Source organism: Somniosus microcephalus, chromosome 2, assembly GCF_052327205.1.
Source record: "Somniosus microcephalus isolate GS21.2 chromosome 2, FLI_Smic_1.0, whole genome shotgun sequence".
NCBI classification, from domain to species: Eukaryota; Metazoa; Chordata; class Chondrichthyes; order Squaliformes; family Somniosidae; genus Somniosus; species Somniosus microcephalus.
Genome location: NC_140988.1, coordinates 389,856,289 through 389,879,348, shown reverse-complemented (window position 1 = coordinate 389,879,348; position 23,060 = coordinate 389,856,289). Strand labels below are relative to the sequence as shown.

Sequence of the window (23,060 nt, the reverse complement as noted above, 5' to 3'; positions counted from 1 at the left end):
TCTCTCTCTCTCTCCCTCTGTCTCTCTCTCTCTCTCTCTCTGTCTCCCTCTCTCTCTCTCTCTCTCTCTGTCTCCCTCTCTCTCTCTCTGTCTCCCTCTCTCCCTCTGTCTCTCTCCCTCTCTCTCTCTCTCTGTGTCCCTCTCTCTGTCTCCCTCTCTCTCTCTGTCTCCCTCGCTCTCCCTCTCTCTCCCTCTCTCTCCCTCTCACTGTGTCTCTCCACCCGTGCCCCCACCCCCCCGCCCGGACTCTGTTGTGTGAGTAACCCGAGCTCTGTCTCTCCAGGCCATCGAGATGGAGCTGCGTAAGATGGAGGTACAACAGGCGAACCGACACGTCTCACTGCTCACGTCCTTCATGCCCGATTCCTTCTTGCGGCACGGCGGAGACCACGACTCCATCCTGGTCCTCCTGCTCATTCCACGTCTGGTCTGTAAGGTAGGGCCGGGGAGGGGGGGTGAAGACGAGGGGGTGGGTGGTGGTGGGAAGGGAGGGGGGTGAGTGTGGCCAGACCGGAGCTGTAATGAATGTCTGAGTGCACTGAGTGAGGGAGTGGAGACAGGGCCTGAGGACTGTCGGTCGGGGTAATGCTGACCATTTTCTCCTTCCTTTGCAGGCTGAGCTGATCAGTAAACAGGCTCAGGAGAAGTTTGAGCTGAATGAGGACTACACTCAGCGGCCAGGTCTGAGGGGAGCTGTGGGGGAGCAGATGAGCTTTGGAGCTGGCTGGTTTACTCGCTCACCCTGCTGCAGGCCACACTCCACAATACGAACAGTGAGTACAGCAACCGAGCGCCGGGGTGTGGGGTCGCAGTGAGTGGGGTCAGGGGTCGCAGTGAGTGGGGTCAGGGGTCGAAGGCGAGCGGGGGTCGGGGTTGAAGCGAGCAGGGTCGGGGACACAGTGAGCAGGGTCGCGGCGAGCGGGATCGGGGACGCAATGAGGGGTCGGGGTTTGCGGGGTCGCGGTGAGGGGGGTCGCGGTGAGCAGGGTCGAGGGACTCAGCGAGGGGGGTCGGGGTCGCGGTGAGTGGGGTCGGGGGTCGCGGTGAGCAGGGTCGAAGACTCAGCGAGGGGGGTCGGGGGTTTGCGGGGTCGGGGACTCAGCGAGGGGGGGTCGCAGTGAGCGGGGTCGGGGGGTCGCAGTGAGCGGGGTCGGGGGTTGCAGTGAGTGGGAGTGGACACAGTGAGGTCATGGGGGGGGGTCTATATCTGAGCCAGGTGTTGGGCACTGTGTGGGCCTTGCTGACGTGCTTGCTCCCCAGGGCTCTGGGCCAGTGCAATGTGGACGTGTATAAGAAGATCGGAGGCCTTTACCCTGAGATGAGTGTCCATGAACGATCACTGGATTTCCTCATCGAACTCCTACACAAGGACCAGCTGGACGAGACTGTCAATGTGGAGCCTCTCACCAAGCCATCAAATACTACCAGGTACACAACCCACCCCGGAGCACACTGTGGCCGGTCCCCGGAGCACACTGTGGCCGGTCCCCGGAGCACACTGGCCGGTCCCCGGAGCACACTGTGGCCGGTCCCCGGAGCACACTGTGGCCGGTTGTGGTAAATGGCTGTTTTCAGACTGGAGGATGGTAGACAGTGGTGTTCCCAGGTCAGTGCTGGGGCCACTGCTTTTTTTGATACATATATAAATGACCTGGATATTGGAATACAGAGAAGAATTTCTAAATTTGCCGATGACACCAAACTTGGGGGTGTGGCAAACAGTGATGATGATACCAATCGACTGCAACAGGACATAGAAAGGCTAGCAGAATGGGCAGACAAGTGGCAGATGGAATTTAATACAGAGAAATGTGAGGTGATGCATTTTGGCAGAAGGAACAGGGAGAGGTAATATACACTTAATGGCACAGTTTTAAATAGTGTGCAGGGACAGAGGGACCTGGGAGTTAATGTGCATAGGTCCCTGAAGGTGGCAGGACATATTGAGAGAGTGGTTAGCAAAGCATATGGGATCTTGGGCTTCATAAATAGAGGTATTGAGTACAAAAGTAGAGAAGTTATGCTGAACCTTTCTAAATGTAAGAAGTCACACAACACCAGGTTATAGTCCAACAGTTTTATTTGAAATCACAAGCTTTCGGAGTGCACCTGATGAAGGAGCAGCGCTCCGAAAGCTTGTGATTTCAAATAAAGCTGTTGGACTATAACCTGGTGTTGTGTGACTTCTTACATTTGTCCACCCCAGTCCAACAGCGGCACCTCCACACCATGGAACCTTTATAAAGCGCTGGTTAGGCCACAGCTGGAGTATTGCATCCAGTTCTGGTCACCACACTTTAGGAAGGATGTGAAGGCCCTCGAGAGGGTGCAGAGGAGATTTACCAGAATGGTTCCGGGGATGGGGGATCTTAGCTACAAGGACAGGTTGGAGAAGCTGGATTTGTTTTCATTAGAGCAAAGGAGGTTGAGGGGTGATTTGATCGAGGTGTACAGATTATGAGGGGTTTGGATAGGCTAGACGGGGAAAGGCTGTTCCCACTAGTTGATGGTACAAGGACTAGGGGACACAGATTTAAGGTGTTGGGCAAGAGATACAGGGGGGATGTGAGGAAGAACTTTTTACGCAGCGAGTGGTGAGGACCTGGCACTCGCTGCCGACGGAAGTGGTGGAAGCGGAGACATTCAATGTTTTCAAGGGGAGGCTGGATAGGCACTTGAGGGAAATAAACTTGCAGGGCTACGGGGATGGAGCGGGGGAATGGGACTGACTGGATTGCTCTACAGAGAGCCGGCACCGACTCGATGGGCCGAATGGCCGCCTCCTGTGCCGTTATGACTATGCTCGCTCCCACTGACTCCATCTCCTTTCATGTGGCTTGGATCAGACTTGTTCTGGGGTCGTGCTGTGTGTAAAACGATTCTCTGGTCTCTTCTCAGCATCTCTACAGCATTCACCTGCTGGAGCAGAGTGCCGATTCCACCATGCAGCTTGCCGACCACATCAAGGTAAGTGACTCACTCACTGTCTCAACGGCAGCATCTCGCTGGACAGAGGCAGCTGCACATTACAGGACCGGACTAGGTCAGGCCAGGCGGGATCAGACCAGGCTGCATCTCGCTGGACAGAGGCAGCTGCACAGTACAGGACCGGACTAGGTCAGGCCAGGCGGGATCAGACCAGGCTGCATCTCGCTGGACAGAGGCAGCTGCACAGTACAGGACCGGACTAGGTCAGGCCAGGCGGGATCAGACCAGGCTGCATCTCGCTGGACAGAGGCAGCTGCACAGTACAGGACCGGACTAGGTCAGGCCAGGCGGGATCAGACCAGGCAGCATCTCGCTGGACAGAGGCAGCTGCACATTACAGGACCGGACTAGGTCAGGCCAGGCGGGATCAGACCAGGCTGCATCTCGCTGGACAGAGGCAGCTGCACATTACAGGACCGGACTAGGTCAGGCCAGGCGGGATCAGACCAGGCTGCATCTCGCTGGACAGAGGCAGCTGCACATTACAGGACCGGACTAGGTCAGGCCAGGCGGGATCAGACCAGGCAGCATCTCGCTGGACAGAGGCAGCTGCACAGTACAGGACCGGACTAGGTCAGGCCAGGCGGGATCGGACCAGGCAGCATCTCGCTGGACAGAGGCAGCTGCACATTACAGGACCGGACTAGGCCAGGCCAGGCGGGATCGGACCAGGCTGCATCTCGCTGGACAGAGGCAGCTGCACAGTACAGGACCGGACTAGGTCAGGCCAGGCGGGATCAGACCAGGCTGCATCTCGCTGGACAGAGGCAGCTGCACAGTACAGGACCGGACTAGGCTATCTCGACTGGACCAGGCTGCATCTTGCTGGGCAGCAGCAGTTGCATAGTACTGGACCGGACCAGGCCGGGCTGGGAGAGACCAGATCGAAGCAGGTCAGACCAGACCAGGGGCAGCTCCATACTGGGAATGGACTGGACTCAGTACTGGCATTACATAGGAATATGGCCACATCGAGTCTGCTGCATCATTCAATAAGATCGTGGCTGATCTTCGACCTCAACTCCACTTTCCTGCCGGATTCACATATCCCTTGATTCCAAAAATCTATCGATCTCAGCCTTGAATATACTCAAAGACTGAGCATCAACAGCCCTCTGGGGCAGAGAATTCCAAAGATTCACAACCCTCTGAGTGAAGAAATTCCTCCTCATCTCAGTCTTAAATGGCCGACCCCTTATCCTGAGACTATGCCCCCTAGTTCTAGACTCTCCAGCCAGGGGAAACAACCTCTCAGCATCTACCCTGTCAATCCCCCTCACAATCTCGTATGTTTCAATGAGATCACTTCATTCTTCTAAATTCCAGAGAGTATCGGCCCATTCTACACAATCTCTCCTCATAGAGGTTGAGATTGGAAATGGACCAGTGTCTGGAATGGTATTTGACCGGGATCGGGAATGTGACTGGACCGCGCTCTGGAATAGGATTTGACCGGGAATGGGATTAGACTGAGTTGGGAATGTGATTGGACAGAGTTGGGAATGGGAATGGACTGGGGTCAGGGATTGGATTGGACCGGGGTCGGGAATGGGATTAGACATAGTTGGGAATGGGATTGGACTGGAATCGGGGAAAGCGATTGGACTGGGATTGAGAAAGTAATTGGACTGGGAACGGGAATGAGATTGGACGGAGTTGGGAATGGGATGCAGTCTCTGATGGTCTGATGAAGTGTCTCCATGTTTCAGTTTACCCAGAGTGCCCTGGACTGTATGGCGGTGGAGGTGGGTCGACTGCGATCCCTGCTACAGGTGAGAGTGCCGCAATCCCTGCCCTCTGACCCCCCCCGGCCCTGCCCTCTGACCCCCCCGGCCCTGCCCTCTGACCCCCCCGGCCCTGCCCTCTGACCCCCCCGGCCCCGCCCTCTGACCCCCGGCCCCGCCCTCTGACCCCCGGCCCCGCCCTCTGACCCCCGGCCCCACCCTCTGACCCCCGGCCCTCTGACCCCTGGCCCCGCCCCCTGACCCCCGGCCCTGCCCTCTGAGGCCCCGCCCCTGACCTCCCCGGCCACGCCCTCTGACCCCCCCCCCCCCGCTCTCTGACCCCTACCCGCTCTCTGGGCCCTGCCCTCTGACACCGGCCCCGCCCTCTGATCCCCAGCCCCGCCCCCCACGGCAGCGCTCTCTGACCCCCTGCCCCACTCCCTGGGCCCTGCCCTCTGACCGCCGCCCCCCCCCCCCCCCCCGGCCCTGCCCTCTGACCCCCCCCCCGGCCCTGCCCTCTGACCCCCCCTGCCCTCTGACCCCCCCCCCCCCCGGCCCTGCCCTCTGACCCGGTTCTGTCCTTTCTCTCCCCCAGGCTGGGCAAGAGGCCACTGACCTGGCCATTCTACTCAAGGATCTCAGCACCTCATGCAGCGACATCCGGCAGTTCTGCAAGAAGGTTCGGAGACGCATGCCTGGGACCGACGCTCCCGGAATCCCAGCGGCGCTGTCCTTCAGCTTACAGGTAACCGGGATCCGGAGATGGCAGGGGGCGGTGTGAGCCAAGTATCACGGCATGGGAGGGTGTCCCCATGAACAATAGGATGTCCCCATTAACAGGCGGTTTGTGCTGCAGGTATCGGACACCCTGTTGGATTGCCGGAAGCACTTGACCCGTGTGGTGGCCGTGCTCCAGGAGATGGCAGCTGCAGGCGTCCAGCTCATTGCCCCGCTACCGGAGAACGAGGGGCTCCTGCCGCGGAAACTGGAAGACATGGCGTTTAAAGCCACAGAGCAGGTGAGTGTGTGTTCAGGCATACAGGTAACTGGAAGACTGCCCACCCCTCAACTCTCGTATCCTCAGCCCCTCACTCAATTCAATTCAAATCGCTTTATTGGCATGACAAGGTACATCTTATGTTGCCAAAGCATCGAAAAACATTAATGGTTGTACACAAAAATACAGATCTATCCATACAATGTATAAACAGATATATCCCTGAGTGTATAAATATACATTCATATAATTTATATATACTCTTTTATATTTAGTGGTTGTCCCTCTGTTTATGGCAAGCTGTCACATAGTGTGCCGCTAAGGTTACACAATTTCTCTCTTCCCCTAGTAGGTATGGGAGTTTTTGGTCGTCATTCAAATTTCTGAATTCCGGGCATATTTTTGTGAATTTTGGGTAGAAATTCTCCCTTATGCCCTGATATTTTCTACAAGCTCTGAGGAAGTGCATCTCTGTCTCCACCACTCCCTGACTGCAGTGAGAGCATATCCTGTCCTCTCTTGGTAGCCGGGTCTGCCTGTGTCTACCTTTTTCGATCGCCAGGCTATGTTCACTAAGTCTGTACATTGTCAAGGTTTTTCTCAGTTTGCTATCCTTTACCCTGGTCAGGTAATCAGCCATGTTGTATTGTCTGTTTAGGGCCAAGTAGCAATTGAGTTTGCTTTGGGTTTTTGTTGTTTCTGCCCAATATGACAGATATTTTTCCTTTTGCTTAGCGACGATTGTGTTGGGTCGAATTCTTTGTGTTACGCTGTCACTGTCCTGGGGCTGGTTATTGTTAGTAGTGTTAATAGTTACTTCACTGAGTCCCAGGACTAGTTGACTGAGGGTATTCTCCTTTATGGTCCTCTCTTGGCATTTCAGGGCTTCGTAATGATAGCATTGGGGGTTGCTCATTTCTAGGTGTTTCCAAAATTTGGTGGCTCTTTTTTGGATAGTGATTATTAATGGATATTGGCCTAGTTCTGCCCTGCATGCATTGTTTACGGTTTTCCTTTGAGTCTGGAGGATACTTTTACAGAATTTCACCTCCCCCCTCACCCACCCTCCCCCCCCCCTTCACCCTCGGTACCTGGAGCCCTTTCAATTATCCAAAATGGCATTACTCTCTATTTTAATATTTACAACGTTGTTTAATACAATCCATCCCATGTTTGATGGGACAGTATAGAGGGAGCTTTACTCTGTATCTAACCCGTGTTGTACCTGCCCTGGGAGTGTTTGATGGGACAGTGTAGAGGGAGCTTTACTCTGTATCTAACCCGTGCTGTACCTGTCATAATCATAGAGTTTTACAGCACAGAAAGAGGCCCTTCGGCCCATCGTGTCTGCGCCGCCCATCCATCCCTGTCCAGTCTAATCCCATTTTCCAGCATTTGGTCCATAGCCTTGTATGCAATGGCATTTCAAGTGCTCATCCAAATGCTTCTTGAATGTTGTGAGGGTTCCTGCCTCTACCACCCTTTCAGGCATTGAGTTCCACATTCCAACCACCCTCTGGGTGAAAAAGTTCCTCCTCAAATCCCCTCTAAATCTCCTGCCCCTTACCCTGAATCTATGCCCCCTTGTTATTGACCCCCCTACTAAGGGGAAAAGTTCCTCTTTGTCTACCCTATCTATGCCCCTCATCATTTTGTACACCTCAATCAGGTCCCCCCTCAGCCTTCTTTGCTCCAAGGAAAACAACCCCAGCCTGTCCAGCCTCTCTTCATAGCTGAGGCGCTCCATCCCAGGTAACATCCTGGTGAATCTTCTCTGCACCCTCTCCAAAGCAATCACATCCTTCCTATAGTGAGGCGACCAGAACTGCACACAGTACTCCAGCTGTGGCCTCACCAGCGTTTTGTACAGCTCCATCATAACCTCCCTGCTCTTATATTCTATGCCTCGGCTAATGAAGGCAAGTATCCCATATGCCTTTTTAACCACCTTATCTACCTGTTCCGCTGCCTTCAGGGATCTATGTACATGTACACCAAGGTCCCTCTGACCCTCTGTACTTCCTAGGGTCCTACCACTCATTGTGTATTCCCTTAACTTATTTGTCCGTCCAAAATGCATCACCTCGCACTTTTCAGGATTAAATTCCATTTGCCACTTTTCCGCCCATCTGACCAACCCGTTTATATCGTCCTGTAGCCTGAGGCTTTCCTCCTCACAATTTACCACCCCACCAATTTTCGTGTCATCTGCGAACTTACTGATCATACCTTTTACATTCTCATCCAAATCATTTATGTAGATCACAAACAACAAGGGACCCAGCACCGATCCCTGAGGTACCCCACTGGACACAGGCTTCCAGTCACAAAAGCAACCTTCGACCATCACCCTCTGCCTCCTGCCACTCAGCCAGTTTAGGATCCAACGCGCCAAGGCACCCTGGATCCTGTTGTGTATGTAATATGTGTGCTACTTTGAACCTATGGACAGGACTGCACTACTTGTTGGGCGTAGTGATACGCAGTACCACTCCTGGCCATAGGGGTATAAATAGTACTGTGGGTACTGATCCCCCTCAGTTCCCGCCTGTGGGCATGAAGTAAAGACCTATGTATAGTCCCTACCTCCAACCAGTAAAGACCTGTTTGAGTTATACGTTTAAGTCTTTGTGTTAATTGTTCAATACAATACACATACTTAACACTGGCGACGAGTCGGTTCGAACCCTGCGGCAGTTATTCCACAGCGGCTTCGTCCAAAGACAGGACGTTGAAGAGAGGTTCCAATCCTCAACACCCCACTGAAAACTGAAGGGCAGCAGAAATCCTGACAGCTTCCAGCGACTGGAAGCGACAGGCATTAGGACCCTGAAGCCTCCATAACCTCGTGGGTAAGCCAGAGCCCGGGAGGGCGCGAGCGGGTAAGCCAGAGCCCGGGAGGGAGCGAGCAAGAGCCGCCGAGCGGGTGAGCCAGAGGCCGGGAGCCGCTTCAAGCGGGAGGCGCTTAGCGGGCCAGCGATCGCACCGGTGATAAGGGCTGAGAACCGTTTCGGGCGGGCGACGCACCAGCGATCGCACAGGAGATAAGAGCCGCAGTCGGGCTGAAAGTCAGCGACGAGAAGCGCGGGAAAACCGCCATTGAAGTGGGCGGGGAGAGCGAGAAGCGCGGGAAAGCTGCCATTTTTCGCGGGAAAACCGCCATTTTGTGGGCGGAGGACGACGGCAAGAGCGGGAAGCCGCCATCTTGGATAACAGTAAAAAAAAAAAAATCTGAGAAATTGCAAATCTGATAAAGTACTACAATGCCTAAACACGGGAATATTAGCAACTTTGATAGTGACATCGAAGATTGGGCCATATATGTTGAACGAGTTAAAAATTATTGTAAGGCCAATAAAATTCGTGAGGCTGATAAAGCACTAACATTATTAAATTTAATGGGTGCGAAGACATACGGGCAATTGAAACACTTGTTATCACCAGATGAACCGGCGGATAAGACGTTCGATGAGATTGTTACTGTCCTGAAAGATCATCTAAACCCCACGCCGCTGATGCTAGCGGAACGATTTAAATTTTACAACAGAAGGCAGCTACAGCATGAAAGCAATGCTGATTATTTGCTGGAATTGCGTAAATTAGCGAAATATTGCCAGTTTGGAACGGGACTGACAGAGGCACTTCGAGACAAATTTGTGTGTGGTTTATTTAAACAGGATACACAAAAGCGACTGCTCGAGGAGAATGAGCTGACGCTTGAGAAGACGGTCACTATGGCAGCAGCACACGAAGCCGCAGCGAGAGGCACGGCAGTAATGCAGCTACGGTCACCGGAGCTCAGTGCACACAAATTGGGTGTGAGTTCTGGCAAATGTTATCGTTGTGGAAAGACAACGCATGATCAGAACCAGTGTTGGTTTAAAAACCAAGAATGTAGAACTTGTGGTAGGCTTGGACATATAGCTAGAGTATGCAGGTCAGGGAAGAAGACCAGCAACAAGAAGTCACCGCAAGGAAAATACGCAAAGGTACACAAGGTGACCGAACAGGAGTCCGATTCAGACGCTAGCAGTAATGAACTGGCTAGCTTAAGCTGTAATGAACTGGCTAGCTTAAGAGTACTCAACGCTGGTAAGGGTGCAGACCGCCAGACAATTTGGGTCACTCTTTAGATAGAAGGAGTCCAAGTAAAACTGGAATTGGACACTGGATCGGCATTGACGGTCATAAATAAGAAAGATTACGGAAAGTTATTCCAACATATTCCCCTACAGGATACGGGGATTATATTGAAAACATACACGGGGCAAAGAGTGTACCCCATCGGGAAAATAGAGGTTGCAGTGGTCCACAAGGGCGAAGACAGTCAAATAATGGACTTATATGTGATATCTGAAGGAGGTCCTCCACTACTAGGACGGGAGTGGATTAGGAAAATGAATATGGACTGGCATTTCCTACAAACAATAACGAGTGAGAACTCGGTGAAGATAGTCGGCCCAGACTCTGGAACGGATGATGGTAAGCCCAACTCAGGTGCAAAAGACAAAGTTTCAGCACAGAATTCCACTGAGCAACAACAACATAGTTTAACTGTGGATTCTGAGTCTGGCAAGTCTACTGATGTGCCCATTTCTGAGGGACACCGGGCTCGAACTCAACTCTATTTCAAACTACAACAGCAATTAGAACAAATGCTTCGCCGTTTTGAGCAAGAGTTGAATGCAACGAAAGAGTTCTTTGATATAGAGTTGGAGAATCTGGAAAGACAACAGAAGCAGCTGATGGAGAAAATGGAGCAGGAGCACACAAAACGTCTGATGTCAGAGGAGTTAACGGTCAGCCAACTCCTGCATATGCTGAAGGACAGGACTCTGAAATGGGAAAAACTTGAACATGAACTTCAATATTCAAACGAAAGGGGTTCGGAGCTCTCAAAGGTTATTGGAAGAGCTGAGGTGGCAACACAGACTGAGATGACTGCAACAGAGCAGCCCTTGGATGCCAAAAGTACGCTGACTCACGTCAACGTAGAACAACAGACCGCTGAAACAGCTGCTCCGGTAGAGGGATTGCATAGTCCGATCAATCAATCTCCAAAGGAAGTTGAAGTATTAAAATCACAAATGAGGTCACTAGTAAACGACTTGCTGAAAGCCCAGAAAAAGCTGGATGCAGAGGTACACATGAAGAAGTCTCTTCAGGAAAGATGTCTGGATTTGGAACAAGAGCTGGCTAACGTCCAGCTGGGTATGGAGGAAATAGACGACCCTCTCACTGGTCTAGCTCAGGACGACACCGAATATTACGATGTCCTGTCCTGCCCAGCTTGTAACTTCGACTCCCAAAGTGCAGAAATCATGGAGGAGCACCAAAAGTCTACGGAACATCGGGAGAAGCTGGCTCTACGACGGAAACAGGAGGAAGAGAAGGAGGAACTGCGCATGCAGCTGGCAGCTGTGGCAGCTGACAATGGAGCCCAGAGAGTCTCCAAGAAGCAGAAAAGGAAAAGTAAAAACAGAAGATGACCCATCTGAACCATTATCACCTCTACCAGATCACACACGTGGTCCCTCCGAACGGAGCCAATTCAGTTCGGAAGTTCAAACTGTTAAATCCATGGAAGGACTATTGAATGAGTCACTCCAGCAACGTGAACCGACTACACCACAGAGATTGAATCTGTGAACTGTTTTCCGCAGAGACTGAATCTGTGATCTGTTTTGACATGAAGTTATCTATGTATCTATGTTATTCTGTTATGTAAACCTGAAGTTATATATGTTATTACGTTATGTTAAATGGGGAGATGACTGTAAAGCTAGGAAGGGAGGAATGTTGTGTATGTAATATGTGTGCTACTTTGAACCTATGGACAGGACTGCACTACTTGTTGGGCGTAGTGATACGCAGTACCACTCCTGGCCATAGGGGTATAAATAGTACTGTGGGTACTGATCCCCCTCAGTTCCCGCCTGTGGGCATGAAGTAAAGACCTATGTATAGTCCCTACCTCCAACCAGTAAAGACCTGTTTGAGTTATACGTTTAAGTCTTTGTGTTAATTGTTCAATACAATACACATACTTAACAGATCCCATGGGCTCTTACCTTCTTGACCAGTCTCCTATGCGGGACTTTGTCAAAAGCTTTACTGAAGTCCATGTAAACCACATCCACAGCATTTCCCTCATCCACCCCCCTAGTCACCCCCTCGAAAAATTCAATCAGATTTGTCAGACATGATTTACCCTTGACAAAGCCATGCTGACTATCCCCGATTAATCCTTGCCTCTCCAAGTGGAGACTAATTTTGTCCCTCAGAATTTTTTCCAATAATTTCCCTACCACAGATGTTAGGCTCACTGGCCTGTAATTCCCTGGTTTATCCCTGCTACCCTTCTTGAATAATGGTACTACGTTAGCTGTTCTCCAGTCCTCTGGTACATCCCCTGTGGCCAGAGAGGTTCTGAAAATTTGTGTCAGAGCCCCTGCAATCTCCTCCTTTGCCTCCCACAGCAGCCTGGGATACATCTCGTCCGGGCCTGGGGATTTATCCACTTTTTGGCCTGCTAAAACCGCTAGCACCTCCTCCCTCTCGATGCTAATATGTTCAAGTATGTCACAGCCCCCTTGCCCGATTTCTATGTCTGCATCGTCTTTCTCCATAGTGAACACAGATGCAAAAAATTCATTTAAAACCCCGCCTACATCATCTGGCTCTACACACAGATTGCCACTTTGGTCCCTAATGGGCCCTACCCTTTCCCTCATTATCCTCTTGCCCTTAATATACTTATAAAACATCTTAGGATTTTCCTTTATTTTGCTCGCCAGTGTTATTTCATGGCCCCTCCTCGCCCTCCTAATTTCTTTTTTAAGTATGCCCCTGCATTTTTTATACTCCTCTAGGGCTTCTTCCGTCTTTAGTCTTTTGTAACTGCCAAAAGCCCCCCTTTTATTTCTAATGCATTTTTGTATATCCCTTGTCATCCAAGGTTCCCTTTGCTTGTTGGTCCCACCCTTGACCTTTACAGGAACATGTTGGCGTTGTACTCTCTCTATTTCCCTTCTGAAAGTCTCCCACTGTTTTGATGCGGATTTTCCTATAAGTAGCTGCTCCCAGTCCAATTTGGCCAGATCCTGCCTTATCATATTAAAATCGGCCTTCCCCCAATTTAGAACCCTTATTTCCGGGCCGTCTTTGTCTTTTTCCATGACCACCTTAAATCTCACCGAATTGTGGTCACTGTCGCCAAAATGCTCTCCTACTGCCACTTCCACCACTTGCCCGGCTACATTCCCCAGAATTAGGTCCAGTACCGCCCCCTCTCTTGTAGGACTTTCTACATGTTGGCTCAAAAAGCTCTCCTGGATGCACTTTAAGAATTCTGCACCCTCTAAGCCTTTCACACTCTGACTATCCCAATTTATATTGGGGAAGTTGAAATCCCCCACTATTATTACCCTATTATTTTCGCACTTTTCTGAGATTTGCCGACATATCTGTTCCTCTATCTCCCCCTGACTGTTTGGGGGCCTATAGTACACTCCCAGCAAAGTGCTTGCCCCCTTTTTGTTTTTAAGTTCTACCCATATGGCCTCATTAGAGGAACCCGCTAATATATCATCCCTCCTTACAGCAGTAATTGACTCCTTAATTAATATTGCAACACCCCCTCCCCTTTTACACCCCCCTCTGTCTCGCCTGAAGATTCTATACCCCGGAATATTGAGCTGCCAGTCCTGACCCTCCCTCAACCATGTCTCCGTGATAGCAACAATATCGTACTCCCATGTGTTCAACAACAACTTCAGTTCATCCACCTTATTTGCAAGACTCCTTGCATTAAAATAAATGCCTTCCAGCCCTGCCATATTCTCTTTTGCCTTCACATATTTGCTTTGCCTTCCCAGCTGACTTGTTTTTCCCTCTGTATTTGGCTGTAAATCACCCCCTACTATAGCTCCACTCTGTACCCCATCCCCCTGCCAAGTTAGTTTAAACCCCCCCCAGCAGTGCTAGCAAACCTCCCCGCAAGGATATTGGTTCCCCTCTGGTTCAGGTGTAAACCGTCCGACTTGTACAAGTCCCACCTTTCCCAGAAGCAGACCCAGTGATCCAGGAAACTAAAGCCCCCCCCCCTGCACCATCCCTTTAGCCACGCATTCATCTGTTCTATCTTCCTATTCCTATACTTACTAGCACGTGGCACCGGGAGTAATCCAGAGATTACAACCCTTGAGGTCCTGCTCTTTAATCCTTCACCTAGCTCCATAAATTCTTGCTGCAGGACCTCATCCCTCTTTTTACCTATGTCGTTGGTACCAATGTGGACCACGACCACTGGCTGTTCACCCTCCCCCTCCAGAATGCCCTGCAGCCGCTCAGTGACATCCTTGACCCTGGCACCAGGGAGGCAACAAACCATCCTGGATTCACGTCTACGGCCACAGAAACGCCTATCTGTTCCCCTTACTATAGAATCCCCTACCACTATTGCTCTCCCACTCTTTTTCCCCCCTTCCTGGGCAGCAGGAGCACCGCCAGTGCCAGGAAGTTGGCTGCTGCTGCCTTCCCCTGGTGAGTCATCCCCCTCAACAGTATCCAAAGCGGTATACTTGTTTGAAAGGGGGATGTCCGCAGGGGTTCCCTGCACTACCTGCCTGCCTTTGTTGCTCCGCCTGATGGTCACCCCCTGTGCTGCCCTACCCTGAGGCGTGAACAACTCGCTAAACTTGCTGGGAGTGTTTGATGGGACAGTGTAGAGGGAGCTTTACTCTGTATCTAACCCGTGCTGTACCTGCCCTGGGAGTGTTTGATGGGACAGTGCAGAGGGAGCTTTACTCTGTATCTAACCCGTGCTGTACCTGCCCTGGGAGTGTTTGATGGGACAGTGTAGAGGGAGCTTTACTCTGTATCTAACCTGTGCTGTACCTGCCCTGGGAGTGTTTGATAGGACAGTGTAAAGAGTGTTGTATTTTCCATCTTTTCTCAATACCCTGCAGTTTTTCCAGTATTTAGTAAATACTGATTGTTTTTGATGGGATTCTGGTTCCCAGGTCTATGGAGCTCAGGCCACAAATCCATACGAGTGCCTTCGCCAGTCCTGTACTGTTGTCATAGTAACTATGAACAAGATGGCCACAGCGATGCAGGAGGGCGAGTATGACTCTGAGAAGCCATTGGTCAAGGTAAGACGTACCGGATCTGGGCGGCAGCTTCTGTGTGGGACGATGGGGAGACTTTACTGGCTATGGGGGGTGTGAGGCCTTGTTTCTGGGTGTGAGGTCGTGTCAGGGATGAGAGGGTTGTCCTATGAGGGGAGATTGAGTAGATTAGGCCTCTGGAGTTTAGAAGAATGAGAGGTGAATGGTAGCGTAGTGGTGATGTCACTGGGCTAATGATCCCGAGACATGAGTTCAGATCCCACTTTGGCAGCTGGGAATTAAATTCAGTTAATTAAATAAATCTGGAATAAAAAGCTTGTATCAGTAATGGTGACCATGAAACTATCGGATTGTCGTAAAAACCCATCTGGTTCACTAATGTCCTTTAGGGAAGGAAATCTGCCGTCCTTACCCGGTCTGGCCGATATGTGACTTTTAACTGCCCTCTGAAATGGCCGAGCAAGTCACTCAGTTGTAACAAACCGCTACGAAACACAATAATAAGAATGAAACCGGACAGACCACCCAGCATCGGCACCGGCTACGGACACGGCAACGGCACACCCAGCCCCGTCAACCCTACAAAGTCCTCCTCACCAACATCTGGGGAGTTGTGCCAAACTTGGGAGAGCTGTCCCACAGACTAGGCAAGCAACAGCCTGACACAGTCATACTCACAGAATCATACCTTTCAGGCAATGTCCCAAACTCCTCCATCACCATCCCTGGGTATGTCCTGTCCCACCGGCAGGACAGACTTCAATGTCCATCACCAAGAGTAACTCGGTAGCACCACTACTGACCGAGCTGGCCGAGTCCTGAAGGACATCGCTGCCAGTCTGGGCCTGCGGCAGGTGGTGAGAGAACCAACACGAGGGAAAAACCTACTTGACCTCATCCTCACCAATCTACCTGTCGCAGATTTGGTAGCAGTGACCACCGCACAGTCATTGTGGAGATGAAGTCCTATCCGTGTTGTGTGGCACTACCACCGTGCTAAATGGGATAGATTCAGAACAGATTTACCAGCTCAAAACTGGGCATCCATGAGGCACTGTGGGCCATCAGCAGCAGCAGAATTGTATTCCACCACAATCTGTAACCTCATGGCCCGGCATATCCCTCACTCTACCATTACCACCAAGCCAGGGGACCAACCCTGGTTCAATAAGGAGTGTAGAAGAGCATGCTGGGAGCAGCACCAGGCGTACCTAAAAATGAGGTGCCAACCTGGGGAAGCTGCAACACAGGACTACATGCATGCTAAACAATGGTAGCAGCATGCTATAGACAGGGCTAAGCGATCCCACAATCAACGGATCAGATCAAAGCTCTGCAGTCCTGCCACATCCAGTCGTGAATGGTGGTGGACCATTAAACAACTAACGGGAGGAGGAGGCTCCATGAATATCCCCATCCTCAATGATGGTGGAGCCCAGCACGTGAGTGCAAAAGACAAAGCTGAAGCGTTTGCAACCATCTTCAGCCAGAAGTGCCAAGTGGATGATCCATATCGGCCTACTCCTGAGGTCCCCACCATCACAGAAACCAGTCTTCAGCCAATTCGATTCACTCCACGTGATATCAAGACACGGCTGAGCGCACTGGATACAGCAAAGGCTATGGGCCCCGACAACATCCCGGCTATCGTGCTGAAGACTTGTGCTCCAGAACTAGCCGCGCCTCTAGCCAAGCTGTTCCAATACAGCTACAACACTGGCATCTATCCGACAATGTGGAAAACTGCCCAGGTATGTCCTGTCCACAAAAAGCAAGACAAATCCAATCCAGCCAATTACCGCCCCATCAGCCTACTCTCAATCATCAGCAAAGTGATGGAAGGTGTCATCGACAGTGCTATCAAGCGGCACTTACTCACCAATGACCTGCTCAATGATGCCCAGTTTGGTTTCCACCAAGACCACTCAGCTCCCGACCTCATTACAGCCTTGGTCCAAACATGGACAAAGGAGCTGAATTCCAGAGGTGAGGTGAGAGTGACTGCCCTTGACATCAAGGCAGCATTTGACCGAGTGTGGCATCAAGGAGCCCTAGTAAAACTGAAGTCAATGGGAATCGGGGGGAAAACTCTCCACTGGCTGGAGTCATACCTTGCACAAAGGAAGATGGTTGTGGTGATTGAAGGTCAATCATCACAGCCCCAGGACATCACTGCAGGAGTTCCTCAGGGCAGTGTCCTAGGCCCAACCATCTTCAACTGCTTCATCAATGACCTTCCCTCCAACATAAGGTCAGAAATGGGGATGTTCACTGATGACTGCACAATGTTCAGTGCCATTCACAACTCCTCAGATAATGAAGCAGTCCATGCCCACATGCAACAAGGCCTGGACGACGTTCAGGCTTGGGCTGATAAGTGGCAGGTAACACTCGCACCACAGAAGTGCCAGGCAATGACTATCTCCAACAAGCGAGAGTCTAACCACCTCCCCTTGACCTTCAGTGGCATTACCATCGCCGAATCCCTCAACATCCTGGGGGGTCACCATTGACCAGAAACTTAACTAGACCAGCCATATAAATACTGTGGCAACAAGAGCAGGTCAGAGGCTGGGTATTCTGCGGCGATTGTCTCACATCCTGACTCCCCAAAGCCTTTCCACCATCTACAAGGCACAAGTCAGGAGTGTGATGGAATACTCTCCACTTGCCTGGATGAGTGCAGCTCCAACAACACTCAAGGCGCTCGCCACCATCCAGGACAAAGCAGCCCGTTTGATTGGCACCCCATCCACCACCTTCAACATTCACTCCCTCCACCACCGGCGTACTGTGGCTGCAGTGTGTACCATCTACAAGATGCACTGCAGCAACTCGCCAAGGCTTCTTCGGCAGCACCTCCCAAACCAGTGACCTCTTCCACCTAGAAGGACAAGGGCAGCAGGTGCATGGGAACACCACCACCTCCAAGTTCCCCTCCAAGTCACACACCATCATGACTTGGAAATATATCGCCGATCCTTCATCGTCGCTGGGTCAAAATCCTGGAACTGCCTCCCGAACAGCACTGTGGGAGCACATTCACCACACGGACTGCAGCGGTTCAAGAAGGCGGCTCACCACCACCTTCTCGAGGGCAACTAGGGATGGGCAATAAATGCTGGCCTTGCCAGCGACGCCCACATCCCATAAATGAATTAAAAAAAAATCTCTGTTGTTTCCTCTGGCTGGAGTGTCTAGAACTCGGGGGCATTGAGGATAAGGGGTCGGCCATTTAAGACCGAGATGAGGAGAAATTTCTTCACTGAGGGTTGTGAATTTTGGAATTCTCTGCCCCAAAGGGCTGTGAATGCTGAGTCGTTGAGTATATTCAAGGCTGAGATCGATAGATTTTTGGACTCGAGGGGAATCAAGAGATGGGGATCGGGCGGGAAAGTGGAGTTGAGGTCGATGATCAGCCATGATATTATTGAATGGTGGAGCAGGCTCGAGGGGCCGAATGGCCGACTCCTGCTCCTATTTCTTATGTTCTTATGTCACTGGGTGTTTCAGTGGGCGTGAGGGTGCGTCACCTCTACCCTTCACCCCAACCCCACCTCTTGAACGTGACCTGCCCACCTCACCGTATCAGTTAACGGCGCAGTGTGAGATAGTGAACCTTCCCTCCCATCCCACGTGTGCAGATTGAATGGCGTTTCCCTGTGTGCCCTTTTTTGAGGGAGTAACTGGTAGAATAGATGGGGGAGAGCCAGTAGATGTGGTGTACCTGGACTTCCAAAAGGCCTTCGATAAGGTCCCACATAAAAGATTAGCATGGAAAATTGAGGCTCATGGGATAAAGGGGAAAGTTTTGGCGTGGATAGGGAACTGGCTGTCAGATAGAAAACAGAGAGTTGGAATAAACGGCTCATTTTCTGAATGGCAGGCAGTAACAAGTGGGGTACCACAGGGATCTGTCCTGGGCCCCCAGCTGTTCACAATTTACATTAATGACCTGGATCAGGGAGTCGGATGCAGCATTTCCAAATTTGCAGACGACACTAAACTAGGAGGTGGGGTGGGCTCAGAGGAAGAGACCAGGAAGCTCCAGAGCGATTTGGACAGACTGGGCGATTGGGCGGATAAATGGCAGATGCACTATAATGTGGACAAGTGCGAAGTTATCCACCTTGGGTGCAGGAACGGGAGGGCAAATTATTATTTAAATGGCAATAGATTGGGAGAGGGGGAAGTACAGAGAGACCTGGGTGTTCTTGTACACCAGTCACTGAAGGCGAGCATGCAGGTGCAACAGGCGGTCAAGAAGGCAAACGGTATGCTGGCCTTCATAGCAAAAGGGTTAGAATACAGGAACAGGGATACCTTGCTGCAGCTGTACAGGGCACTGGTGAGACCACACCTCGAGTACTGTGTACAGTTTTGGTCGCCTCATCTGAGGAAGGATGTTCTTGCCATGGAGGGGGTGCAGCGGCGATTCACCAGGCTGATACCAGGAATGGCGGGAATGACCTATGAGGAGAGACTATGTAGTTTAGGGATGTACACACTGGAGTTTAGAAGATTGAGAGGGGACCTCATAGAAGTGTATAAAATTCTGACAGGTCTAGACAGACTGGATGCAGAAGGAATGTTTCCCTTGGCGGGTGAGAACAGAACTAGAGGACATAATTTAAGGATAAGGGCTAAACCATTTAGGACAGAGATGAGGGGGAATTTCTTCACTCAGAGAGTGGTGAACCTGTGGAACTCATTGCCACAGAGGGCAGTGTACGCCAACTCATTAAATATATTTAAGAGGGAATTAGATATATTTCTACGGGCAAAAGGGGTTAAGGGTTACGGAGAGAAGGCGGGGACGGGATACTGAATTAAAGGATCAGCCATGATCTCATTAAATGGCGGAGCAGGCACGAAGGGCCGAATGGCCTACTCCTGCTCCTATCTTCTATGTATCTATGTATCTATGTAACCCTTGACCTTGTTGCAGCCGCCACCCCCGGTTGAGCTGAGGGCCGCAGCCCTTCGAGCAGAGATCACAGACGCTGAGGGACTCGGACTCAAACTGGAGGATCGAGAAACTGTCATCAAAGAGCTGAAGAAATCCCTGAAGATCAAGGTGAGGAGGGGGCGGCAGGAGAGGGTGAGGGGCTTGTAGAGAGAGCGCGCGGGGAGAGAGAGCGCGCGGGGAGAGAGAGCGCGCGGGGAGAGAGCGCGCGGGGAGAGAGCAAGCGGAGAGAGCGCGGGGAGAGAGCAAGCGGAGAGAGCGCGGGGAGAGAGCAAGCGGAGAGAGAGAGCAAGCAGAGGGGACAGGAGGGGAAAGGAGCGTGGGAAGGGGGGTGGTAAGCCAAGGAGATGGGGAGGAATTGGTATGGGGGGCTGGGATGAGGTGAGGATTGGGGGGAAAGGGAGGGAGCGCAGGTGGTAATTGGAGTTGAGGGGAATGGACAGGGTGAGGGGTGGGGCGAGGGAGGGGGTGGGGCGAGTGGGGGGAGGAGGGGAGAGGTGGTGGGGGGAGGGGCGGATGGGGGGGGAGGAGGGAGTGGTGAGGGGAGTGGGGGGGGAAGGGGTGGTGAGGGGAGGGGGAGGGGCGGGTGGGGGGGGAGGAGGGAGTGGTGAGGGGAGTGGGGGGGTGAGGGGAGGAGGGAGTGGTGAGGGGAGTGGGGGGGTGAGGGGAGGAGGGAGTGGTGAGGGGAGTGGGGGGTGTGGGGGGGGAAGGGGTGGTGAGGTGAGGGGAGGGGGAGGGGCGGGTGGGGGGGGGAGTGGGGGGGCGAGGGGAGAAGGGAGTGGTGAGGGGAGTGGGGGGGCGAGGGGAGAAGGGAGTGGTGAGGGGAGTGGGGGGGCGAGGGGAGGAGGGAGTGGTGAGGGGAGTGGGGGGGCGAGGGGAGTGGGGGGGCGAGGGGAGGAGGGAGTGGTGAGGAGTGGGGGGGCGAGGGGAGGAGGGGGGAGTGGGGGGGCGAGGGGAGGAGGGAGTGGTGAGGGGAGGAGGGAGTGGTGAGGGGAGTGGGGGGGCGAGGGGAGTGGGGGGGCGAGGGGAGGAGGGGGGAGTGGGGGGGCGAGGGAGGAGGGGGAGTGGGGGGTGGGGGGCGAGGGGGGGAGTGGGGGGGCGAGGGGGGCGAGGGGAGGAGGGGGGAGGAGGGAGTGGTGAGGGGAGTGGGGGGGCGAGGGGAGGAGGGGAGTGGGGGGGCGAGGGGAGTGGGGGGGCGAGGGGAGGAGGGGGGAGTGGGGGGGCGAGGGGAGGAGGGAGTGGTGAGGGGAGTGGGGGGGCGAGGGGAGGAGGGGGGAGTGGGGGGGCGAGGGGAGGAGGGAGTGGTGAGGGGAGTGGGGTGGCGAGGGGAGGAGGGAGTGGTGAGGGGAGTGGGGGGGCGAGGGGAGGAGGGAGTGGTGAGGAGAGTGGAAGTTATTTTGAAGGTTTTGTGTCTCAGGGCGAGGAGCTGAGCGAGGCCAATGTGCGTCTGAGTCTGTTGGAGAAGAAGTTGGATTGTGCGTCAAAAGAGGCCGATGATCGTGTGGAGAAAATCCAGGTCAAACTGGAGGAGACTCGGGCCCTGCTCAGGAAGAAGGAGAAGTGAGTCGGGTGTTGGGGGTCAGGGGTTGGGATTGGGATCGAGGTTGGGGGTCGGGGGTTGGGATTGGGATCGAGGTTGGGGGTCAGGGGTTGGGATCGAGGTTGGGGGTCAGGGGTTGGGATTGGGATCGAGGTTGGGGGTCAGGGGTTGGGATTGGGATCGAGGTTGGGGGTCAGGGGTTGGGATTGGGATCGAGGTTGGGGGTCGGGTTGGGATTGAGGTTGGGGGTCAGGGGTTGGGATCGAGGTTGGGGGTCAGGGGTTGGGATCGAGGTTGGGGGTCGGGGTAGGCTTTAGAGAGGGGACAGCACAGAGTCACTCGGGTGCTTTTGCGTTTGAGGAAATACAAACAAATAGCTTTTCCTCCTGTTGGAATAACTGAGATTATGTGACCGATGTTACCAGGGATGAGGGACCAGTTATGAGGAGAGGTTGGAAGAGTCCGGACTGTTCTCCTGGACGGAGAAGGTTAAGAGGTGACCTAATGGAGGTTTTCAAAATGATGAGGTTTTGATAGAGTCGAGAGAGAAAAACTATTCCCTCTAGTGGGTCAATAACCAGAGGTCACAGGTTCAACATCATTGGCCAAAGATCTAGAGGAGAGATGAAGAGAAATGTTTTCTGTCGGAGAATTGTCGGGATCAGGAACGCTCTACCTGAACAGGTGGTGGAAGCTGATTCCAGCCAGAATTTTAAAGGGAGTTGGGTGGTACTGGAGGATGAGGCGCTCCCAGGGTTACAGACACAAAGCAGGGAGTGGGACTGAGCACGACTGCTCTTTCACCGAGCCGGCACAGGCGCAACGGGCCGAATGGCCTCCTGTGCTGTAAGTTGTTATGATTCTGTGAAGTGTTTAAAATGATGAAAGGACAGGACGGGGATAGAAGCAGCCTGTTTCCAGCAATTGAGTGTCTAGAACGAGAGGCCAGAGATTAAATGTAAGAGATTTAGAACTGAGCCGGAGAACCCGCTTCACACAGAGTTGTGAGGCTGTGGATTCACTCCCAGAGTTAGTGGCTGAGACAGAAACTGTCAACATTCCAGATTAGATTGTCCGGGGGAGGAAGTGATGTGGGAACAGGGCGGGTAAATGTGATTCGGACTATTCGCTCATTTGGAGGGTAAATCCCGGCACGGACTGGATGAGCCGAATGGTCTGATTGCGTGTTGTCATTTCTATGTGTGCATGGGAGTCTTTGCTTGTGTGTGAGAAGCAAACTATGTGTGAGAGAGACACTGATGGTGTGTGTGTTGCACTGAACGTCTGAGTGAGTCTGTGTGTGAGAGAGAGACACAGAGAGAGAGAGAGAGAGGCACGGTGGCATAGTGGTTAGCACTGTTGCCTCACAGCACCAGGGACCCAGGTTCGAATCCGGCCTCGGGTGACTGTCTGTGTGGAGTTTGCACATTCTCCCCGTGTTTGCGTGGGTTTCCTCCGGGTGCTCCGGTTTCCTCCCACAGTCCAAAGATGTGCGGGTTAGGATGATTGGCTATGATAAATTGACCCTTAGTGTTAGGGGGATTAAATACGTGGGGTTACGGGGATAGGGTGGGATATGTGTTGGTGTAGGGGTTACGGGGATCGGGTGGGATATGTGTCGGTGCAGGCTCGATGGGCCGAAATGGCCTCTATCTGCATTGTGGGGTTTCTGTGATTCTGTGATGGTGTGCGTGGCACTGAATGTCTGTGTGTA

The 23,060-nt window shown here is 52.6% G+C and overlaps 1 protein-coding gene across 1 annotated transcript in view; it reads left to right on the top strand.

Moving 5' to 3' along the window:
• LOC147123867 (dynactin subunit 1-like) overlaps positions 1-23,060 on the top strand; it is a 121,690-nt gene that overhangs the window by 79,506 nt on the left and 19,124 nt on the right. Inside the window, 12 exon segments of the mRNA XM_085967570.1 lie at positions 284-436; positions 615-723; positions 726-777; positions 1,261-1,409; positions 1,412-1,428; positions 2,899-2,967; positions 4,698-4,760; positions 5,308-5,457; positions 5,569-5,730; positions 14,733-14,864; positions 19,789-19,917; positions 21,224-21,368. Of these exon segments, the coding sequence (XP_085823696.1) occupies positions 284-436; positions 615-723; positions 726-777; positions 1,261-1,409; positions 1,412-1,428; positions 2,899-2,967; positions 4,698-4,760; positions 5,308-5,457; positions 5,569-5,730; positions 14,733-14,864; positions 19,789-19,917; positions 21,224-21,368 (1,330 nt within the window).